At 39.7% G+C, this 21241-nt stretch overlaps 1 protein-coding gene across 1 annotated transcript in view; it reads right to left on the bottom strand.

Moving 5' to 3' along the window:
- The window catches only part of scaf6 (SR-related CTD associated factor 6), a gene marked incomplete in the record, with an annotated part of 331549 nt that overhangs the window by 20877 nt on the left and 289431 nt on the right, over positions 1–21241 (bottom strand). The window contains 1 exon segment of the mRNA XM_070084306.1: positions 6079–6337. Within this exon segment, the coding sequence (XP_069940407.1) occupies positions 6079–6337 (259 nt within the window).

The raw sequence follows: 21241 nt of genomic DNA, 5'->3' as shown, positions 1-21241 counted from the left end.
ATATATATGTGTGTGTGTGTGTGTGTGTGTGTGTGTGTGTGTGTGTGTGTGTGTGTGTGTATAGGTAGTAGGTTGGTAGACAGCAACCACCCAGGGAGGTACTACCGTCCTGCCAAGTGAGTGTAAAACGAAAGCCTGTAGTTGTTTTACATGATGGTAGGATTGCTGGTGTCTTTGTCTGTCTCATAAATATGCAAGATTACAGGCATGTCTTGCTACTTCTACTTACACTTAGGTCACACTACACATACATGTACACGTTTATTTATACACACTCATCTGAGTTTTCTTTGATTTTATCTTAATAGTTCTTGGTCTTATTACTTTTCCTTTTATATCCATGGGGAAGTGGAATAAGAATCTTTCCTCCATAAGCCATGCGTGTTGTAAAAGTCAACTAAAATGCCGGGAACAATGGGCTAGTAACCCCTTTTCCTGTAAAGATTACTAAAAAGAATAAGAAGAAAATTGTCAAAGTGGGAAGTCTGAATGTGCGTGGATGTTGTGCAAATGATAAGAAAGAGATGATTGTGGATGTTATGAATGAGAAGAAACTGGATGTCCTGGCTTTAAGTGAAACAAAGCTGAAGGGGGTGGGAGAGTTTCAATGGAGAGGAATAAATGGGATTAGGTCAGTTAGAGTTAGAGCTAAAGAAGGAGTAGCAATAATGTTGAAGGATAAGCTATGGCAGGAAAAGAGGGACTACAAATGTATAAATTCAAGGATTATGTGGAGTAAAATAAAGATTGGATGTGAAAAGTGGGTTATAGTAAGCATGTATGCACCTGGAGAAGAGACAAGTGTAGAGGAGAGAGAGAGAGAGATTCTGGGAAATGTTGAGTGAATGCGTGGGGAGTTTTGAATCAAGTGTGAGAGTAATGGTGGTTGGGGATTTCAATGCTAAAGTGGGTAAAAATGTTATGGAGGGAGTAGTAGGTAAATTTGGGGTGCCAGGGGTAAATGTAAATGGGGAGCCTTTAATTGAGCTATGTGTAGAAAGAAATTTGGTAATAAGTAATACATATTTTACGAAAAAGAGGATATATAAATATACAAGGTATGATGTAGCACGTAATGAAAGTAGTTTGTTAGATTATGTATTGGTGGATAAAAGGTTGATGGGTAGGCTCCAGGATGTACATGTTTATAGAGGGGCAACTGATATATCGGATCATTATTTAGTTGTAGCTACAGTTAGAGTAAGAGGTAGATGGGAAAAGAGGAAGGTGGCAACAACAAGTAAGAGGGAGGTGAAAGTGTATAAACTAAGGGAGGAGGAAGTTCGGGCGAGATATAAGCGACTATTGGCAGAAAGGTGGGCTAGTGCAAAGATGAGTAGTGCGGGGGTTGAAGAGGGTTGGAATAGTTTTAACCCTTTCAGGGTCCGTCCCGTAGATCTACGGCTTTACGGTGAGTGTCCAAACCGTAGATCTACGCCATGAGCTCAGCTCACTCTGATAAACTGTGAGTGGTACATTTGGGCCTAGATATGAGAGAATACATCTATGTGGTATGTGTGCACCACATAAAACAGATCCTGCAGCACACTGTGTATAATGAGAGAAAAAAACTGAAATCATGATTTTTCGATTAAAACAGCAACTTTGCAGTGTTTTTTCGTATGTTTTTTATAGTTGTATTTGCGATTTCTTGGTCTCATTTGATAGAATGGAAGACATATTACAGAAATAGAGATGATTTTGATTGGTTTTAGCACAGGAAATGGCTTGAAACTGAGCTCAAAATAGCAGAAATGTTAAATTTTTGCCGATATTCAAGAGTAAACAAACGACCTCACACATCTAATACACGTCAGCTGGTGGGTCTAATATACATTCACAAATATGGTGATGATATTTATACAATTATTACAGTACTGCATAACAGTAAATCTTCTATTTTTTGGTGTGAACAAAAATTCATTATGTGAATAAAAAATCAAAATGGAATTTATTTGTAAAGCCTCAAAACATAACTAATGAACAGAGGAAATGTTAGTTTAGTGCCAGGAATGCCTACATTGTTTATTCTGGACCCTATTTTGAAATTGGAATATTTTGAACTTTGTGTTAAATTGGCCAAATTAACAATTTCCGATCACTTTATTTTGTAGTTGAAACAGTTGACTTGGCGATTTCTTGTGCTCAATCGATAGAATAGAAGTAATACTAGTGAAATAGCTAAGAATTTGGTTGATTGGAATAATGTAATTGGCCTAAAATGGGAGTCAAAGTCGGCAAAATCGCCGATTCGTAAATATCGCTGACACATCAAAATTCGCGAGAGCATAATTTCGTCAATTTTCCACCAAATTTCGTACTTTTTGTTTTATTACCTTCACAAAAAGATTCTCTACGATTTCATAAGAAAAAATAACAAATTTTTTTTTTTTAAATTCTTGGACACTGGTGCGTGACTCCAGATTTGGGCCTTGGACCCTGAAAGGGTTAAAAATGCAGTATTAGAATATGGGGCAGAAGTTTGTGGTTACAGGAGGGTGGGGGCAGGAGGAAAGAGGAGTGATTGGTGGAATGATGAAGTAAAGGGTGTGATAAAAGAGAAAAAGGTAGCTTACGAGAGGTTTTTACAAAGCAGAAGTGTTATAAGAAGAGCAGAGTATATGGAGAGTAAAAGAAAGGTGAAGAGAGTGGTGAGAGAGTGCAAAAGGAGAGCAGATGAAAGAGTGGGAGAGGCACTGTCAAGAAATTTTAATGAAAATAAGAAAAAATTTTGGAGTGAGTTAAACAAGTTAAGAAAGCCTAGGGAAAGTATGGATTTGTCAGTTAAAAACAGACTAGGGGAGTTAGTAGATGGGGAAAGGGAGGTATTAGGTAGATGGCAAGAATATTTTGAGGAACTTTTAAATGTTGAGGAAGAAAGGGAGGCAGTAATTTCATGCACTGGCCAGGGAGGTATACCATCTTTTAGGAGTGAAGGAGTGAAGAATGTAAGTGTGGTGGAGGTACGTGAGGCATTACGTAGAATGAAAGGGGGTAAAGCAGCTGGAACTGATGGGATCATGACAGAAATGTTAAAAGCAGGGGGGGATATAGTGTTGGAGTGGTTGGTACTTTTGTTTAATAAATGTATGAAAGAGGGGAAGGTACCTAGGGATTGGCGGAGAGCATGTATAGTCCCTTTATATAAAGGGAAGGGGGACAAAAGAGATTGTAAAAATTATAGAGGAATAAGTTTACTGAGTATACCAGGAAAAGTATACGGTAGGGTTATAATTGAAAGAATTAGAGGTAAGACAGAATGTAGGATTGCGGATGAGCAAGGAGGCTTCAGACTGGGTAGGGGACGTGTAGATCAAGTGTTTACATTGAAGCATATATGTGAACAGTATTTAGATAAAGGTAGGGAAGTTTTTATTGCATTTATGGATTTAGAAAAGGCATATGATAGAGTGGATAGAGGAGCAATGTGGCAGATGTTGCAAGTATATGGAATAGGTAGTAAGTTACTAAATGCTGTAAAGAGCTTTTATGAGGATAGTGAGGCTCAGGTTAGGGTGTGTAGAAGAGAGGGAGAATACTTCCCGGTAAAAGTAGGTCTTAGACAGGGATGTGTAATGTCACCATGGTTGTTTAATATATTTATAGATGGGGTTGTAAAAGAAGTAAATGCTAGGGTGTTCGGGAGAGGGGTGGGATTAAATTATGGGGAATCAAATTCAAAATGGGAATTGACACAGTTACTTTTTGCTGATGATACTGTGCTTATGGGAGATTCTAAAGAAAAATTGCAAAGGTTAGTGGATGAGTTTGAGAATGTGTGTAAAGGTAGAAAGTTGAAAGTGAACATAGAAAAGAGTAAGGTGATGAGGGTATCAAATGATTTAGATAAAGAAAAATTGGATATCAAATTGGGGAGGAGGAGTATGGAAGAAGTGAATGTTTTCAGATACTTGGGAGTTGACGTGTCGGCGGATGGATTTATGAAGGATGAGGTTAATCATAGAATTGATGAGGGAAAAAAAGGTGAGTGGTGCGTTGAGGTATATGTGGAGTCAAAAAATGTTATCTATGGAAGCAAAGAAGGGAATGTATGAAAGTATAGTAGTACCAACACTCTTATATGGATGTGAAGCTTGGGTGGTAAATGCAGCAGCGAGGAGACGGTTGGAGGCAGTGGAGATGTCCTGTCTAAGGGCAATGTGTGGTGTAAATATTATGCAAGAAAATTCGGAGTGTGGAAATTAGGAGAATGCAAAAACAGTGATTATGTGTGAGTGAGGTGAAAGTGTTGAATGATGATGAAAGTATTTTCTTTTTGGGGATTTTCTTTCTTTTTTGGGTCACCCTGCCTCGGTGGGAGACGGCCGACTTGTTGAAAAAAACAAAAAAAAAATATATATATATATATCACTGTACTGTACAGTGGAACCTCGGTTTTCGTGATTAGTTCGTTCCAGAAAGTCTGATGAAAACTAAAGCAATATTTCCCATAAGAAATAATGTAAATCCAATTAATCCGTTCCAAACACCCAAAAAATATTAACAAAAAATACATTTTACAGAGAATAACTATAGTTTTACATACAGAAAAAAAAATGAAAAATAAATATAAATGACAAATGAAATGGATAAATGAACATTTAACATTACTTTTACGTTTATTGAAGACTCTTGTTGGTGCATGGAAGACGGCGAGGAGGGGAGGGGGAAGAGGAGAGGTTATTGTTTGGAAGAGGAGTCCTCTTTCATAAGGAATTCAGGTATCAAGGCCCTAGCTGGGGTTACTTCACTTCTTTGTCTTTTACTGGCACTAAGACCAGCTTGAGAGTCACAGTACCCGTCGCACAAAATATCTGTCCAGAGAGGTCTGTTTCTGGCAAAGTACTGTCACTGAACATATTGCAGACACGGCTTGCAACAGCTTTGTTAGGGTGATATTTCTCCACAAAATTTTGCAACTCACTCCACTTTGCACACGTCCTTAATCACTGAAGAAGGCACATTCTCCCGTCTCTCTTCATCCTCCTCCTCCTCTGAAGCAATTTCCTCAGCTGCAGTCTGTTGCTGTTTCAGTTGAAGGTGTTGCAGCTCTTCAGTGGTTAGCTCTTCCCTGTGGTCGTCCACCAACTCTTCCATATCCTAGCCACTCACATCCGGATGATGCTCACTCAATGATAAACAAAGGCAGACTGAGTCACTTGGCGCATGAGTGGCCGAGTGATGCGTGCGAGCAGGCGGACATGTTCGGTATGGACCATTTCAACTCTACGAAAACCGAGGTGAGGTACGAAAACTGGGACAAAATTTCAAGGGAAAAAGTCGTCGTAAACTGAATCCTATGAAAACTGGGGCAGATGAAAACTGAGGTTCCACTGTATTGGTACTGATATATGAACATAAATCTTAAATGCACTACATAGGATAACAATACAAATATATAACAATACAAATGTGTATACACATACATAGAGAAAAAGTATCCCAAAGTATCCCAAACTGCAACTCAAATATATGAAGTATTTCACATTTATATTCATTAACCATGTAATATTTTTCCCACAAAAAAGTCTTAAAATGGTGTTATACTTTTATTTTTTTAGGACACCAGCCATCTCTCACAAAGGTAGGGTGATGCAAAAAAGAAGAAACACTTTCACCATTATTCACTCTTTCAGAATTGCCAGAGGTATGCCAATACCACAGACTAGATACTCCTCCAAACTGCAAATATCCTCACTCATCCTTCAGAGTGCAGACACTGTACTTCCTACCTTCAGGACTCCAAGTCCAACTAACTGTTTTCCCTGAATCCCTTAGCCCTCTAAATACTTTTAATAATCCTGCACCACCTCCTAATTTCCAAACTATGAATTCTCTGCATAATATTTATATCACACATTGCCCTTAGACATGGCATCTACACTGCCATCAGCCTCTTCATCACCACAACATTCACAATCCATGCTTCACACCCACATTAGAGTATTGGTACCACTTTACTCTCATGCATTTCCCTTTTTTGCCTCCAGGGGATAACATTCTTTGTGTCCACAGGTACATCACTTAAACCTGCTACACTTAAATACACTAAAATAACTGAAGGAGCAACTAAAGTACCTGTTCCGAGGTTTCTCGTGAGATGGTGGGGCATAGAAATTCTCAACGGCTCTCAACAACCTATCACTCGGTGGAGTTGGAGGAGGAAGTCTCAAGTCAGAGGGGTTCAGTGGCATGTACTTGTGGTGTTCCATCTTGACCAGTGGTGCCATGAGTCCAGCAGGTAGTTCATAGTATGGCACAGTTGGTACAAGGTTTTCTTTCTGCTCCTCAACTGGGAATCCTGGTGGAGGTTTGCTGAAATCTACTAAAGGTAGGCCTGCAAACATAAACATGCAAATAAATGTAAAGCAAAGACTATTAGAATAATTAAAATTCCATTTAATAGTGATCTGACAATATCTAAGTTTTTGCCAATACCAAACCATCAAAATTAGTCAATATGAACCAATGCCAATAGTATTTACTCTAAGTGCAATGATGACAGCATCCACATTAGCTGTCAGTCATGCTACTGATTTTTTTTTTTTCAACAAGTCGGCTGTCTCCCACCGAGGCAGGGTGACCCAAAAAAGAAAGAAATTCCCCAAAAAGAAAATACTTTCATCATTCAACACTTTCACCACACTCACACATTATCACTGTTTTTGCAGAGGTGCTCAAAATACAACAGTTTAGAAGCATACACATATAAAGATACACAACATATCCCTCCAAACTGCCAATATCCCAAACCCCTCCTTTAAAGTGCAGGCACTGTACTTCCCATTTCCAGGACTCAAGTCCGACTATATGAAAATAACCGGTTTCCCTGAATCCCTTCACTAAATATTACCCTGCTCACACTCCAACAGATCGTCAGGTCCCAAATACCATTCGTTTCATAAATAACAAAAAGGCACAATACCATTCGTTTCCATTCACTCCTATCTAACACGCTCACACACGCTTGCTGGAAGCCCAAGCCCCTTGCCCACAAAACCTCCTTTACCCCCTCTCTCCAACCCTTTCGAGGACGACCCCTACACCGCCTTCCTTCCCCTATAGATTTATATGCTTTCCATGTCATTCTACTTTGATCCATTCTCTATAAATGACCAAACCACCTCAACAACCCCTCTTCTGCCCTCTGACTAATACTTTTATTAACTCCACACCTTTTCCTAATTTCCACACTCCGAATTTTCTGCATAATATTTACACCACACATTGCCCTTAAACAGGACATCACTGCCTCCAACCGTCTCCTCGCTGCTGCATTTACCACCCAAGCTTCACACCCATATAAGAGTGTTGGTACTACTATACTTTCATACATTCCCTTCTTTGCCTCCATAGATAACGATTTTTGACTCCACATATACCTCAACGCACCACTCACCTTTTTTCCCTCATCAATTCTATGATTAACCTCATCCTTCATAAATCCATCCGCCGACACGTCAACTCCCAAGTATCTGAAAACATTCACTTCTTCCATACTCCTCCTCCCCAATTTGATATCCAATTTTTCTTTATCTAAATCATTTGATACCCTCATCACCTTACTCTTTTCTATGTTCACTTTCAACTTTCTACCTTTACACACATTCCCAAACTCATCCACTAACCTTTGCAATTTTTCTTTAGAATCTCCCATAAGCACAGTATCATCAGCAAAAAGTAACTGTGTCAATTCCCATTTTGAATTTGATTCCCCAAAATTTAATCCCACCCCTCTCCCGAACACCCTAGCATTTACTTCCTTTACAACCCCATCTATAAATATATTAAACAACCATGGTGACATTACTCATCCCTGTCTAAGACCTACTTTTACCGGGAAGTAGTCTCCCTCTCTTCTACACACCCTAACCTGAGCCTCACTATCCTCATAAAAACTCTTTACAGCATTTAATAACTTACCACCTATTCCATATACTTGCAACATCTGCCACATTGCTCCTCTATCCACTCTATCATATGCCTTTTCTAAATCCATAAATGCAATAAAAACTTCCCTACCTTTACCTAAATACTGTTCACATACAGTGGACCCCCGGTTAACGATTTTAATCCGTGCAAGAGGGGTAATTGTTATGCGAAATAATCGTTATGTGAATGAATTTTCCCCATAAGAAATAATGGAAATAAAATTAATCCGTGCAAGACACCCAAAAGTATGAAAAAATTTTTTTTTTTACCACATGAAATATTAATTTTAATACACACAAACTGAAAAAGGCATGCACACTTACATGACACTTACTTTTATTGAAGATCTGGTGATGATTGATGGGATGGGAGGAGGGGAGAGCATTATCTTCTTACTGTTTAGAAGGGGAATCCCCTTCCATTAGGACTTGAGGTAGCAAGTCCTTTTCTGGGGTTACTTCCCTTCTTCTTTTAATGCCACTAGGGCCAGCTTCAGAGTCACTGGACTTCTTTCGCACAAGATATCTGTCCATAGTGGCCTGTACCTCTCGTTCCTTTATCACTTCCCTAAAGTGTTTCACAACATTGTCAGTGTACAGGTTGCCAACACGGCTTGCAATAGCTGTGTGAGGGTGATTTTCATCCATGAAGGTTTGCACTTCAAGCCACTTTGCACAGATTTCCTTTATCTTTGTAGTAGGCAACTTCTTCAATTTCTCTCTCCCCTCCTCTGAACCAGTTTCCCCAGGTCTGGCCTCTTGCTCTTGAAGTTGATCTATCAGCTCATCAGTGGTTAGTTCTTCATTGTCCTCCTCCACCAACTCTTCCACATCCTCCCCACTAACCTCCAACCCCAAGGACTTTCCCAATGCCACAATGGATTCCTCAACTGGCACAGGATTCTCAGGGTTAGCCTCAAACCCTTCAAAATCCCTTTTGTCTACACATTCTGGCCACAGTTTCTTCCAAGCAGAGTTCAAGGTCCTCTTAGTCACTTCCTCCCAAGCCTTACCTATAAGGTTTACACAATTGAGGATATTAAAGTGATCTCTCCAAAACTCTCTTAGAGTCAGTTGAGTTTCTGAGGTCATTACAAAGCACCTTTCAAACAGAGCTTTTGTGTACAGTTTCTTGAAGTTGGAAATAACCTGCTGGTCCATGGGCTGCAGGAGAGGAGTGGTATTAGGAGGCAAAAACTTCACCTTAATGAAGCTCATGTCCCCATAAAGTCGCTCTGCCACGTCTGTAGGATGACCAGGGGCATTGTCTAACACCAGGAGGCACTTAAGTTCTAATTTCTTTTCAGTTAGGTAATCTTTCACATTGGGGGCAAATGCATGGTGTAACCAGTTATAGAAAAATTCCCTAGTGACCCATGCCTTACTGTTTGCCCTCCACAGCACACACAAATTATCCTTGAGGACATTCTTTTGCCTGAACGCTCTGGGAGTTTCAGAGTGATACACTAATAAAGGCTTCACTTTGCAATCACCAGTAGCATTGGCACACATGAGAAGAGTAAGCCTGTCTTTCATAGGCTTATGTCCTGGGAGTGCCTTTTCCTCCTGAGTAATGTAGGTCCTGCTTGGCATTTTCTTCCAGAACAGGCCTGTTTCATCACAATTAAACACTTGTTCAGGTTTCAGTCCTTCAGTTTCTATGTACTCCTTGAATTCCTGCACATATTTTTCAGCCGCTTTGTGGTCCGAACTGGCAGCCTCGCCATGCCTTATCACACTATGGATGCCACTACGCTTCTTAAATCTCTCAAACCAACCTTTGCTGGCCTTAAATTCACTCACATCATCACTAGTTGCAGGCATTTTTTTAATTAAATCCTCATGCAACTTCCTAGCCTTTTCACATATGATCGCTTGAGAGACGCTATCTCCTGCTAGCTGTTTTTCATTTATCCACACCAATAAGAGTCTCTCAACATCTTCCATCACTTGCGATCTTTGTTTCGAAAACACAGTTAAACCTTTGGCAAGAACAGCTTCCTTGATTGTCTTTTTGGTGCCCACAATAGTAGCGATGGTTGATTGGGGTTTCTTGTACAACTTGACTAGGTCGGCGATACGCACTCCACTTTCATACTTATCAATAATCTCTTTCTTCATTTCAATGGGTATTCTTACCCTTATTGGTGTACGGTTGGCACTAGAAGCTTTCTTGGGGCCCATGGTCACTTATTTTCCAGAAACAGCACCGAAAACACTGTAATAATACGAAATATTCCGAGTGTATGCTTGGATGTTAGCGCGGAGGCTGGCTGGTAAACAATGGCACGGGCGGCACATGTGAGGCTGGCTGAGGGCGCACATTGGACGCGTCTCGGACGAAAATCGGTGAGCGGGTTTTTAATCGGTATGCGCGGCAAAAATTTTGTGATTAAAGTAAGCGGTATGCGAAATAATCGCTATGTGATGCCATCGTTATGCGGGGGTCCACTGTATATGCTTCAATGTAAACACTTGATCTACACATCCCCTACCCACTCTGAAACCTCCTTGCTCATCCGCAATCCTACATTCTGTCTTACCTCTAATTCTTTCAATTATAACCCTACCGTACACTTTTCCTGGTATACTCAGTAAGCTTATTCCTCTATAATTTTTACAGTCTCTTTTGTCCCCTTTCCCTTTATATAAAGGGACTATACATGCTCTCCGCCAATCCCTAGGTACCTTCCCCTCTTTCATACATTTATTAAACAAAAGTACCAACCACTCCAACACTATGTCCCCCCCCCCCTGCTTTTAACATTTCTGTCATGATCCCATCAGTTCCAGATGCTTTACCCCCTTTCATTCTACGTAATGCCTCACGTACCTCCCCCACACTTACATTCTGCTCTTCTTCACTCCTAAAAGATGGTATACCTCCCTGACTAGTGCATGAAATTACTGCCTCTCTTTCTTCCTTAACATTTAAAAGTTCCTCAAAATATTCTCGCCATCTACCTAATACTTCCATCTCCCCATCTACTAACTCCCCTACTCTGTTTTTAACTGACAAATCCATACTTTCCCTAGGCTTTCTTAACTTGTTTAACTCACTCCAAAATTTTTTCTTATTTTCATTAAAATTTCTTGAGAGTGCGTTTCCCACTCTATCATCTGCTCTCCTTTTGCACTCTCTCACCACTCTCTTTACCTTTCTTTTACTCTCCATATACTCTGCTCTTCTTATAACACTTCTGCTTTGTAAAAACCTCTCATAAGCTACCTTTTTCTCTTTTATCACACCCTTTACTTCATCATTCCACCAATCACTCCTCTTTCCTCCTGCCCCCACCCTCCTATAACCACAAACTTCTGCCCCACATTCTAATACTGCATTTTTAAAACTATTCAAACCCTCTTCAACCCCCCACTACTCATCTTTGCACTAGCCCACCTTTCTGCCAATAGTCGCTTATATCTCGCCCAAACTTCCTCCTCCCTTAGTTTATACACTTTCACCTCCCTCTTACTTGTTGTTGCCACCTTCCTCTTTTCCCATCAACCTCTTACTCTAACTGTAGCTACAACTAAATAATGATCCGATATATCAGTTGCCCCTCTATAAACATGTACATCCTGGAGCCTACACATCAACCTTTTATCCACCAATACATAATCTAATAAACTACTTTCATTACGTGCTACATCATACCTTGTATATTTATCCTCTTTTTCATAAAATATGTATTACTTATTACCAAATTTCTTTCTACACATAGCTCAATTAAAGGCTCCCCATTTACATTTACCCCTGGCACCCCAAATTTACCTACTACTCCTTCCATAACATTTTTACCCACTTTAGCATTGAAATCCCCAACCACCATTACTCTCACACTTGATTCAAAACTCCCCACGCATTCACTCAACATTTCCCAAAATCTCTCTCTCTCCTCTACACTTCTCTCTTCTCCAGGTGCATACACGCTTATTATAACCCACTTTTCACATCCAATCTTTATTTTACTCCACATAATCCTTGAATTAATACATTTATAGTCCCTCTTTTCCTGCCATAGCTTATCCTTCAACATTATTGCTACTCCTTCTTTAGCTCTAACTCTATTTGAAACCCCTGCCTAATCCCATTTATTCCTCTCCACTGAAACTCTCCCACCCCCTTCAGCTTTGTTTCACTTAAAGCCAGGACATCCAGCTTCTTCTCATTCATAACATCCACAATCATCTCTTTCTTATCATCTGCACAACATCCACGCACATTCAGACTTCCCACTTTGACAATTTTCTTCTTCTTATTCTTTTTAGTAATCTTTACAGGAAAAGGGGTTACTAGCCCATTGTTCCCGGCATTTTAGTTGACTTTTACAACACGCATGGCTTACGGAGGAAAGATTCTTATTCCACTTCCCCATGGATATAAAAGGAAAATTAATAAGACCAAGAACTATTAAGATAAAATCAAAGAAAACTCAGATGAGTGTGTATAAATAAATGTGTACATGTATGACAAATCCGGCAATCAGTTATTCGGTTCCTTCAGTTATTCAGCACTAATTTTGGCTAGCATAATTTCAAATTTCCAGGGTCGCCACACCAACCTGCTGGTACTGTTTGGTGGCGCTACTGCTGCATAAGTCATTCCAATTTCTTTTTCTCCATTTATTGTTTTAACCTGCTTACTTTTAGCCCTAGCCATGGTTCCAATGAATAAAAGAAATGCTTCTCATTATGTAAAGCACCTACACATTACATTATCCATTAAAGATAAGGTGGCTTTGAAGCCGCTGTTGGTTGTCATGAACTCAGTCTCATGAAGCAGAATATGCTTTATTATTATGCTAATATCAACACTACAGCTTATTTGCCTATCACAATTGATCTAATATGACATAATAAACAATATAAATAACATAAAACATGTTAAATACTCCAGAATGAATAATATTTGGCATAACACCGAGCAGTTCGACCGAGTTACGAAGAGGATATGGTAAACAAATACCATTCTCTTATCCTTGTCTTGGGGGCTTATATTAGAGAAAACAGAGTATAGCACAGGGCTAACTATGATATACAGTGGACCCCCGCATACCGTTGGCATCACATAACGTTAAATCTGCATACCGATACATTTTATCGCTAAGATTTTGCCTCGCACACCGCTAAAAAACCAGCTCAGCGCTATTCTTCTGAGACGCGTCTAATGTGCGGCCTGAGCCAGCCTCACATGTTCCGCCGGTGGCATTGTTTACAAGCCAGCCTCCGCGGTAACATCCAAGCATACAATCGGAACATTTCATATTATTACAGCGTTTTTGGTGATTTTATCTGCAAAATAAGTGACCATGGGCCCCAAGAAAGCTTCTAGTGCCAACCCTGTGGTAAAAAGTGTGAGAAATATTATCGAAATACTGTGGTACCATTTCAACTGCTGATGCTGCTGTAGTACCGTCTGCTGCTGCTGTAGTACCGTCTGCTGCTGCTGTAGCACTGTCTGCTGCTGCTGTAGCACTGTCAGCTGCTGCTGTAGCACTGTCAGCTGCTGCTGCTGCTGCACTGTCAGCTGCTGCTGCTGCTGTAGCACCGTCAGCTGCTGCTGTACCACTGTCAGCTGCTGCAGTACCGTCTGCTGCTGCTGTAGCACCGTCTGCTGCTGCTGTAGCACTGTCACTTGCTGCTGTAGCACTGTCAGCTGCTGCTGCTGTACCACCATCAGCTGCTGCTGCTGTAGTACCATCTGCTGCTGCTGTAGCACTGTTAGATGCTGCTGTAGTACTGTCAGCTGCTGCTGTAGCACTGTCAGCTGCTGCTGTAGCACTGTCAGCTGCTGCTGCTGCTGCTGTAGCACCGTTGTTGGTGTGGCTTATTGAGAATGCCAAGAAACAATTAACCCCAGAGGGTTAGCAACCCAGGATAACCCAAAAAAGTCAAGTGTCATCGAAGACTGTCTAACTTATTTCCATTGGGGTCCTTAATCCTGTCTCCCAGGATGCAACCCACACCAGTCGACTAACACCCAGGTGAACAGGGAAAAATGCCTGGAACTAGTGCTCATATTGGTGAATTTGAAGCCAGCAAAGGTTGGTTTGAGAGAATTAAGAATCGTAGTGGCATACACAGTGTGATAAGGCCTGTTCTGGAAGAAAATGCCAAACAGGACCTACAGTACTCAGGAGGAAAAGGCACTCCCAGGACACAGTGTCTCATCAGTCATTGCTGCATCTTCAATAAAGGTGTCATTTATTCTTCATTTAGTAGAGTAGTACATGCACAATATATATTGTGCATGTACTACTCTACTATTGTGCATGTATCCTTCTCTTTGTGTGTAGGAAAATGTATATTTCATGTGGTAAAAATTTTTTTTTCATACTTTTGGGTGTCTTGCATGGATTAATTTGATTTCCATTATTTCTTATGGGGAAAATTCATTCGCATAACGATAATTTCGCATAACAATGAGCTCTCAGGAACGGATTAATATCGTTATGTGGGGGTCCACTGTACACTCATACTCCACCATAAACATGAAAAAAAAATGTTATTTTTCTCTCTATAGATTATCACACATAGCAGCATATGTGTAGAGAACCTAGGATAACCCCAAAAAAGTCACCGTGGCTTATGTTTAGTACCTGGCTTGGGTTAGCCATATACGATTTTTGGTAAATATTCAATTCCCAGCCAGGGTAGAAACATTAGGCGTGTTTCTTTACAACTGTTGTCTATGTTTACCCATCAGTAAATGGGTACCTGGGTGTTAGTCGACTAGTGTGGGTGTTATCCTGGGACACTGACCTAATTTTCTTGAAATGCACCTACCATCTGACTTACAACCTGCTCGACTTACGACCACTCAACTTACGACCGTGTTTTTTATGCCAAATTTCTGGGAAATAAACAACTACTTGTGTTGTACACAGTGTTTATCCTAAACCTTACAGTATAAAATACAGTACTAACAACATAAAAAGTAAAGTAAAACATGAAATACCAAAATAAAACAATAAAATAAAGTCATTACAAAAATGTTTTGTTGATATTCAGTAGTAAAGTTCAACTTATGACCATTTCGACTTACGACCGGTTTCTCGGAACCGAACTCGGTTGTAAGTTGGATGGTAGGTGTACTCAACATAACAAGTGCCTTTCTATACAGTAGTATGTCACTGATGTCAGCTAGGCCTGTATACCTTGTACATGTACGTGTAGTAAATAAAGATATTATTATTATTACTATTATTATTATTATATTATTATTATTATTATTTTCTCAGTTGTTTGTTGGGTTTATCTTATTCAAACTTGGGCAATGTATGATGGAAAGATACTTCACGTACACCAAAAATGAAAGAAATCAGACCATAAATAGCGGAGTTCACTTCTCAGCCCTTAGCGGCCGCTTAGCAGTATATTTTTGTATGGTTATGGTAATATTCTCATTTTTTCGGTCTCATTTGATAGAATGAAAGATATATTACAGAAATAGATATGATTTTGATTGCTTTCATGATGAAAAGTACCTTGAAATTGCGCTCACAGTAGCAAAAATGTTCTATTCTTTAGCGAAGCTCAAGAGTAAACAAATGACGTCACCGTCCAATACCTGTCCGCCTGCCAGTCTAAATTCCAGTACGGAGTCAAGAATGGATTGACATTATTTATACAATTATTACAATAATGCAGTAGTCTGCATAACAGTAAATCTTTTTTTTTTTTTTGTGAATAAAAATTCCAAATGGTAAGCAAGAGTAATATAAGAGGGGCTTGTAGCCATGACTAATGAACAGAGAAAATGTTATTTTAGTGCCAGGAATGTCTGCATTGTTTATTCTGGACCCTATTTTGAAATTGGCATCTGTTGAAATTTGTGTGAAATTGGACAAATTGCCAATTTATGACCACTTTTTATTGGGTAGTTGAAATAACTGAATGGGCAGTTTCTTGTACTCAGTTAACAGACTAGAAGTAAGTAAGTTTATTCAGGTATACACAAATACAGTTACATAGATTATCATACATAGCAGTGTATGTATAGAGAACCTAGGATAACCCAGAAAAGTCAGACAAAGTGACTGATTTCCAGTACCTGGCTTGGGCTTGCCATATATGATTTTTGGTAAATATTTTTTTTTTCTCGGTTGTTTGTTGGGCTATCTCATTGAAACTTGGGCAATGTATGATGGAAAGATGCTTCTTAACATACAACAAAAATAAAAAAGACGGACGATAAATAAGGGAGTTCACTTCTCGGCCATTAGCTGCCTCTTTGCAGTATATTTTTGTATGGTTTTTATGGTTGTATTCTCATCTTTTGGACTCATTTGATAGAATGGAAGATATATTACAGAAATAGACATGATTTTGATTGCTTTCATGACGAAAAGTACCTTGAAATTGAGCTCAAAGTATCGGAAATGTTCGATTTTTGCCGATGTTCAATGAACTGTGTAAGTCAAGTTGGTTAATTTTATTAAGTGTATTCTAACCTAACCACTCTGTAATTCGGCAAACTCAGTAATCCGGCACACTACAGGTCCCAATGATGCCGGATTTGTGATGGAGGACCTGTATATATATATACGTATATATATATATATATATATATGTATGTATATATGTATATATGTATATATATGGGAAATTTTTTCCCAGTAAAAGTAGGCCTTAGACAAGGATGTGTGATGTCACCGTGGTTGTTTAATATATTTATAGATGGGGTTGTAAGAGAAGTAAATGCGAGGGTCTTGGCAAGAGGCGTGGAGTTAAAAGATAAAGAATCACACACAAAGTGGGAGTTGTCACAGCTGCTCTTTGCTGATGACACTGTGCTCTTGGGAGATTCTGAAGAGAAGTTGCAGAGATTGGTGGATGAATTTGGTAGGGTGTGCAAAAGAAGAAAATTAAAGGTGAATACAGGAAAGAGTAAGGTTATGAGGATAACAAAAAGATTAGGTGATGAAAGATTGAATATCAGATTGGAGGGAGAGAGTATGGAGGAGGTGAACGTATTCAGATATTTGGGAGTGGACGTGTCAGCGGATGGGTCTATGAAAGATGAGGTGAATCATAGAATTGATGAGGGAAAAAGAGTGAGTGGTGCACTTAGGAGTCTGTGGAGACAAAGAACTTTGTCCTTGGAGGCAAAGAGGGGAATGTATGAGAGTATAGTTTTACCAACGCTCTTATATGGGTGTGAAGCGTGGGTGATGAATGTTGCAGCGAGGAGAAGGCTGGAGGCAGTGGAGATGTCATGTCTGAGGGCAATGTGTGGTGTGAATATAATGCAGAGAATTCGTAGTTTGGAAGTTAGGAGGAGGTGCGGGATTACCAAAACTGTTGTCCAGAGGGCTGAGGAAGGGTTGTTGAGGTGGTTCGGACATGTAGAGAGAATGGAGCGAAACAGAATGACTTCAAGAGTGTATCAGTCTGTAGTGGAAGGAAGGCGGGGTAGGGGTCGGCCTAGGAAGGGTTGGAGGGAGGGGGTAAAGGAGGTTTTGTGTGCGAGGGGCTTGGACTTCCAGCAGGCATGCGTGAGCGTGTTTGATAGGAGTGAATGGAGACAAATGGTTTTTAATACTTGACGTGCTGTTGGAGTGTGAGCAAAGTAACATTTATGAAGGGATTCAGGGAAACCGGCAGGCCGGACTTGAGTCCTGGAGATGGGAAGTACAGTGCCTGCACTCTGAAGGAGGGGTGTTAATGTTGCAGTTTAAAAACTGTAGTGTAAAGCACCCTTCTGGCAAGACAGTGATGGAGTGAATGATGGTGAAAGTTTTTCTTTTTCGGGCCACCCTGCCTTGGTGGGAATCGGCCAGTGTGATAATAATAAAAAAATAAATATATACACGTGAAAGATTGCAAGACATGAGGAGGTTAATAACATTATCAAGAGAAGCCTCACAACAGCTGGATGCCGAGCAGTAAGGGAGCCACACCCCAACTATGCAGATCTGATGGCAGCCAGAAGCGTCCAGATGGTATCACCCTTCAAGCCTGGACAGATGGGAAGCAGGTGGTGTGGGACTATACACAGTCAGCAGCAGCTGACTGTGGTGAAGCAACAGCTGACCGTGGTGCAGCAGCAGCTAACCGTGGTACGATAGTACGTGTTTCCCACCCTTTTTACATATGATCGCTTGAGAGATGCTATCTCCTGCTATCTGTTTTTCTTTTATCCACACCAATAACAGTCTCTCAACATCTTCTATCACTTGCGATCTCTGTTTCGAAAACAAAGTTGCATCTTTGGCAAGAACAGCTTCCTTGATTGCCATTTTCTTCGCCACAATAGTAGCGATGGTTGACTGGAGTTTACTATACAACCTGGCCAGCTCGGAGACATGCACTCCACTTTCATACTTAGCAATGATCTCTTTCTTCATATCCATAGTAATTCTCACCCTTATTCCAGTAGGGTTGGCACTAGAAGCTTTCTTGGGGCCCATGGTCACCTATTTTCAAGGTGAAATCACTAAAACGCTGTGATAATACGAAATGTTCCGATTGTGTGCTTGGATGTGACCTCGCAGGCTGGGTTGTAAACACTGCCACCCACGGAACAAGTGAGGCTGGCTCAGGCCGCACGTGGACGCCTCTCGGACGAATCTCGTTGAGCGAGTCTTTTAGCGCTAGGCGAGGCAAAAATTTTGCGTTAAAATGTATTGCTAGGTGGATTTAACGTTATGCGATGCCATCGTTAGGCGAGGGTCCACTGTGTGTATATATATATATATGTATTTATATATATATGTATATATATGTATATATATGTACAGGAGGGCCCCGCTTTACGGCGTTCCGCTAATACGGACATTTCAAATTATGACCAAAACTCACTATACGGCTCCCCCCACCTGACTTTCTAATACGGTCACCGTGCCCCACCCTGTTTGTTTACATTCTCCATGAGCTCAGTAAGCACTAAGTCTCTCCATTTTGTCTGGAAACTCCAAAATTTCAAATGTTTTTAAAAGTTATTTCATATTTTATATATACTCTGATAATTATACTTATGTATACCTGTACCTAAATAAACTTACATACATCGAGTCATTTAAATGTCGTATATTACGTTAATATACACATTTTCATTAATCCATCCATGATATTTTTTTCAAAATTATATAATAAACACGATGCATAACATATAAATAAGATAAATACACCCCACAGTAGAATAAATAAACAAATGTGAGATGTGAGCAGACGACTTGCACAAGTGGTGATAATAACAATACTGAGTCTCATTAAATGTCGTATATTACGGTAATATACACATTTTCATTAATCCATCCATGATATTTTTTTCAAAATCATATAATAAACACGATGCATAACATATAAATAAGATAAATACACCCCACAGTAGAATAAATAAACAAATGTGAGATGTCGTAGCAGACGACTTGCACAAGTGGTGATAATAACAATACCGAGTCTCATTAAATGTCGTATATTACGGTAATATACACATTTTCATTAATCCATCCATGATATTTTTTTCAAAATTATATAATAAACACGATACATAACATAAAAAGATGATAAATACACCCCACAATAGAATAAATAAACATAAATATAAGATGTGGGAGCCACATAACTTGTACAAGTGACGCCAAGAATAACATTTTCTCTAATCTAACATAAGAGTAAATGTGTTACTGGGGGTAACTGTAGAAAATTATTCCTTTCGTATGTATGTAAGTAAATTTATTCAGGTATACACAAATACAGTTACATAGATTATCATACATAACAACATACGTGTAGAGAACCTAGGATAACCCAAAAAAGTCAGTGTGACTTATTTCCATTGCCTTCACTCAGAGCTTCATTTCTTCTCAAAATGATGTTACATGAGAATGGGAGTGTTCTTCTTTATTAATTCTACCGTATCAATGTAGAGACAACCTGTACACAATGTAACTTGTACACAAACCAGACGTGTACACTTCGTTTGTTTACAAAACTTACCTTCCCCTGGTTTGTTTACATAACTGCGCCTGCCCCCTCTCATGTATTCATTCTTTCTCTCTCTCATTTATTCGTTTTATCTCATTTACTTACTCCTGACCCTACATTAAGACTACAAATATTTTAAGGTAAGTAATGAGTGAACTGTATATACATTTTATCGCTCTGGGATGCTTAAATATCATAGAATAGTATGTGTGGGTGGGGTGGCCTGGTGAGGCTATTACAATACATACCACACTTGATTTCTTACAATAAATACTACTTGTCTCACCCTAGATTAAGACTATAAATATTTTAAGGTAAGTAATGAGTGCACTATGTGTGTATTGTACCTTTTTATTGTTTTTTGATGCCTGGTTCTATTGCTAACTTAATATATGTTAGTGTAAACTTGTTATCTAGTGTTTGTATGCATTTATAAGTGGAAAAAAAGGGTGTTCCACTTTACGGCGATTTCCGCTTTACGGCGGTAGCCTGGAACCTAACCCGCCGTATAAGTGGGGCCCTACTGTATATATATACAGTGCTCTATCGTTTTTCGTAATTATTTCGTTCCTGGAGAAGCTACTATAAACAAAATTTACGATTTGCGAATCAATTTTCCCCATAAGAAATAATGTAAATACAATTAATCCGTTCCTGACACCCAGAAGTATTAAAATAAAAAAATTTTTTACATGAAATATACATGTAGTACATAAACAATACAATGGGAAATGATGAATGAAACATTAACAGCATAACACTTAGCTTTATTGGAGATTCTTCTTAGTGTATGGGAGACTGGAGGAGGAGAGAGATTGGATTGTTTACAGTTTGGAAGGGGGAATCCCCTTCCAGCAACACCTCAAGTACCAATTGCTTTTCTGGGGTTACTTCTCTTCTCTGTTTCTTAATGCCACCAGGACCACCTTGAGAGTCACTGGAGTCCTGTCTCGCAAAATAACTGTGGAGAGAGCTCTGTTTCTGGCGTCTCTTTAACACTTCCCTAAAATGGCCCAAGACTTTGTCACTGTACATATTTCTCACCTTCTTTACCACAGGCTTGGCACTAGGAGCTGTCTTTGGAGCCATGGTAGCTTATTCAGTACTTGCAAGCACTAAAATGAGTGGAATATTATGAAATATTTCGTAGGAGCACTTGAGGGGACCTTCACTCACTGGTAAACAATGCCAGACTGGCTGGGTAGGGAGGCCTCCCCGGCTCACACCGTGCGTACGCGTCCCGGACAAACTACTATTCGCGAGTCAACCTATGAAAAGCGAGTCCATGTTTATACGAAAATACCCCTATGATTGGCGAAATTTATGATTGCTGAGAACTACGAAAAGCGAGGGACCACTGTATATATATATATATA

This window comes from Cherax quadricarinatus, chromosome 12 (genome assembly GCF_038502225.1).
Source record: "Cherax quadricarinatus isolate ZL_2023a chromosome 12, ASM3850222v1, whole genome shotgun sequence".
NCBI classification, from domain to species: Eukaryota; Metazoa; Arthropoda; class Malacostraca; order Decapoda; family Parastacidae; genus Cherax; species Cherax quadricarinatus.
Note: the sequence above shows the minus strand (reverse complement) of the source record. Positions and strands in the feature narration are given on the sequence as shown.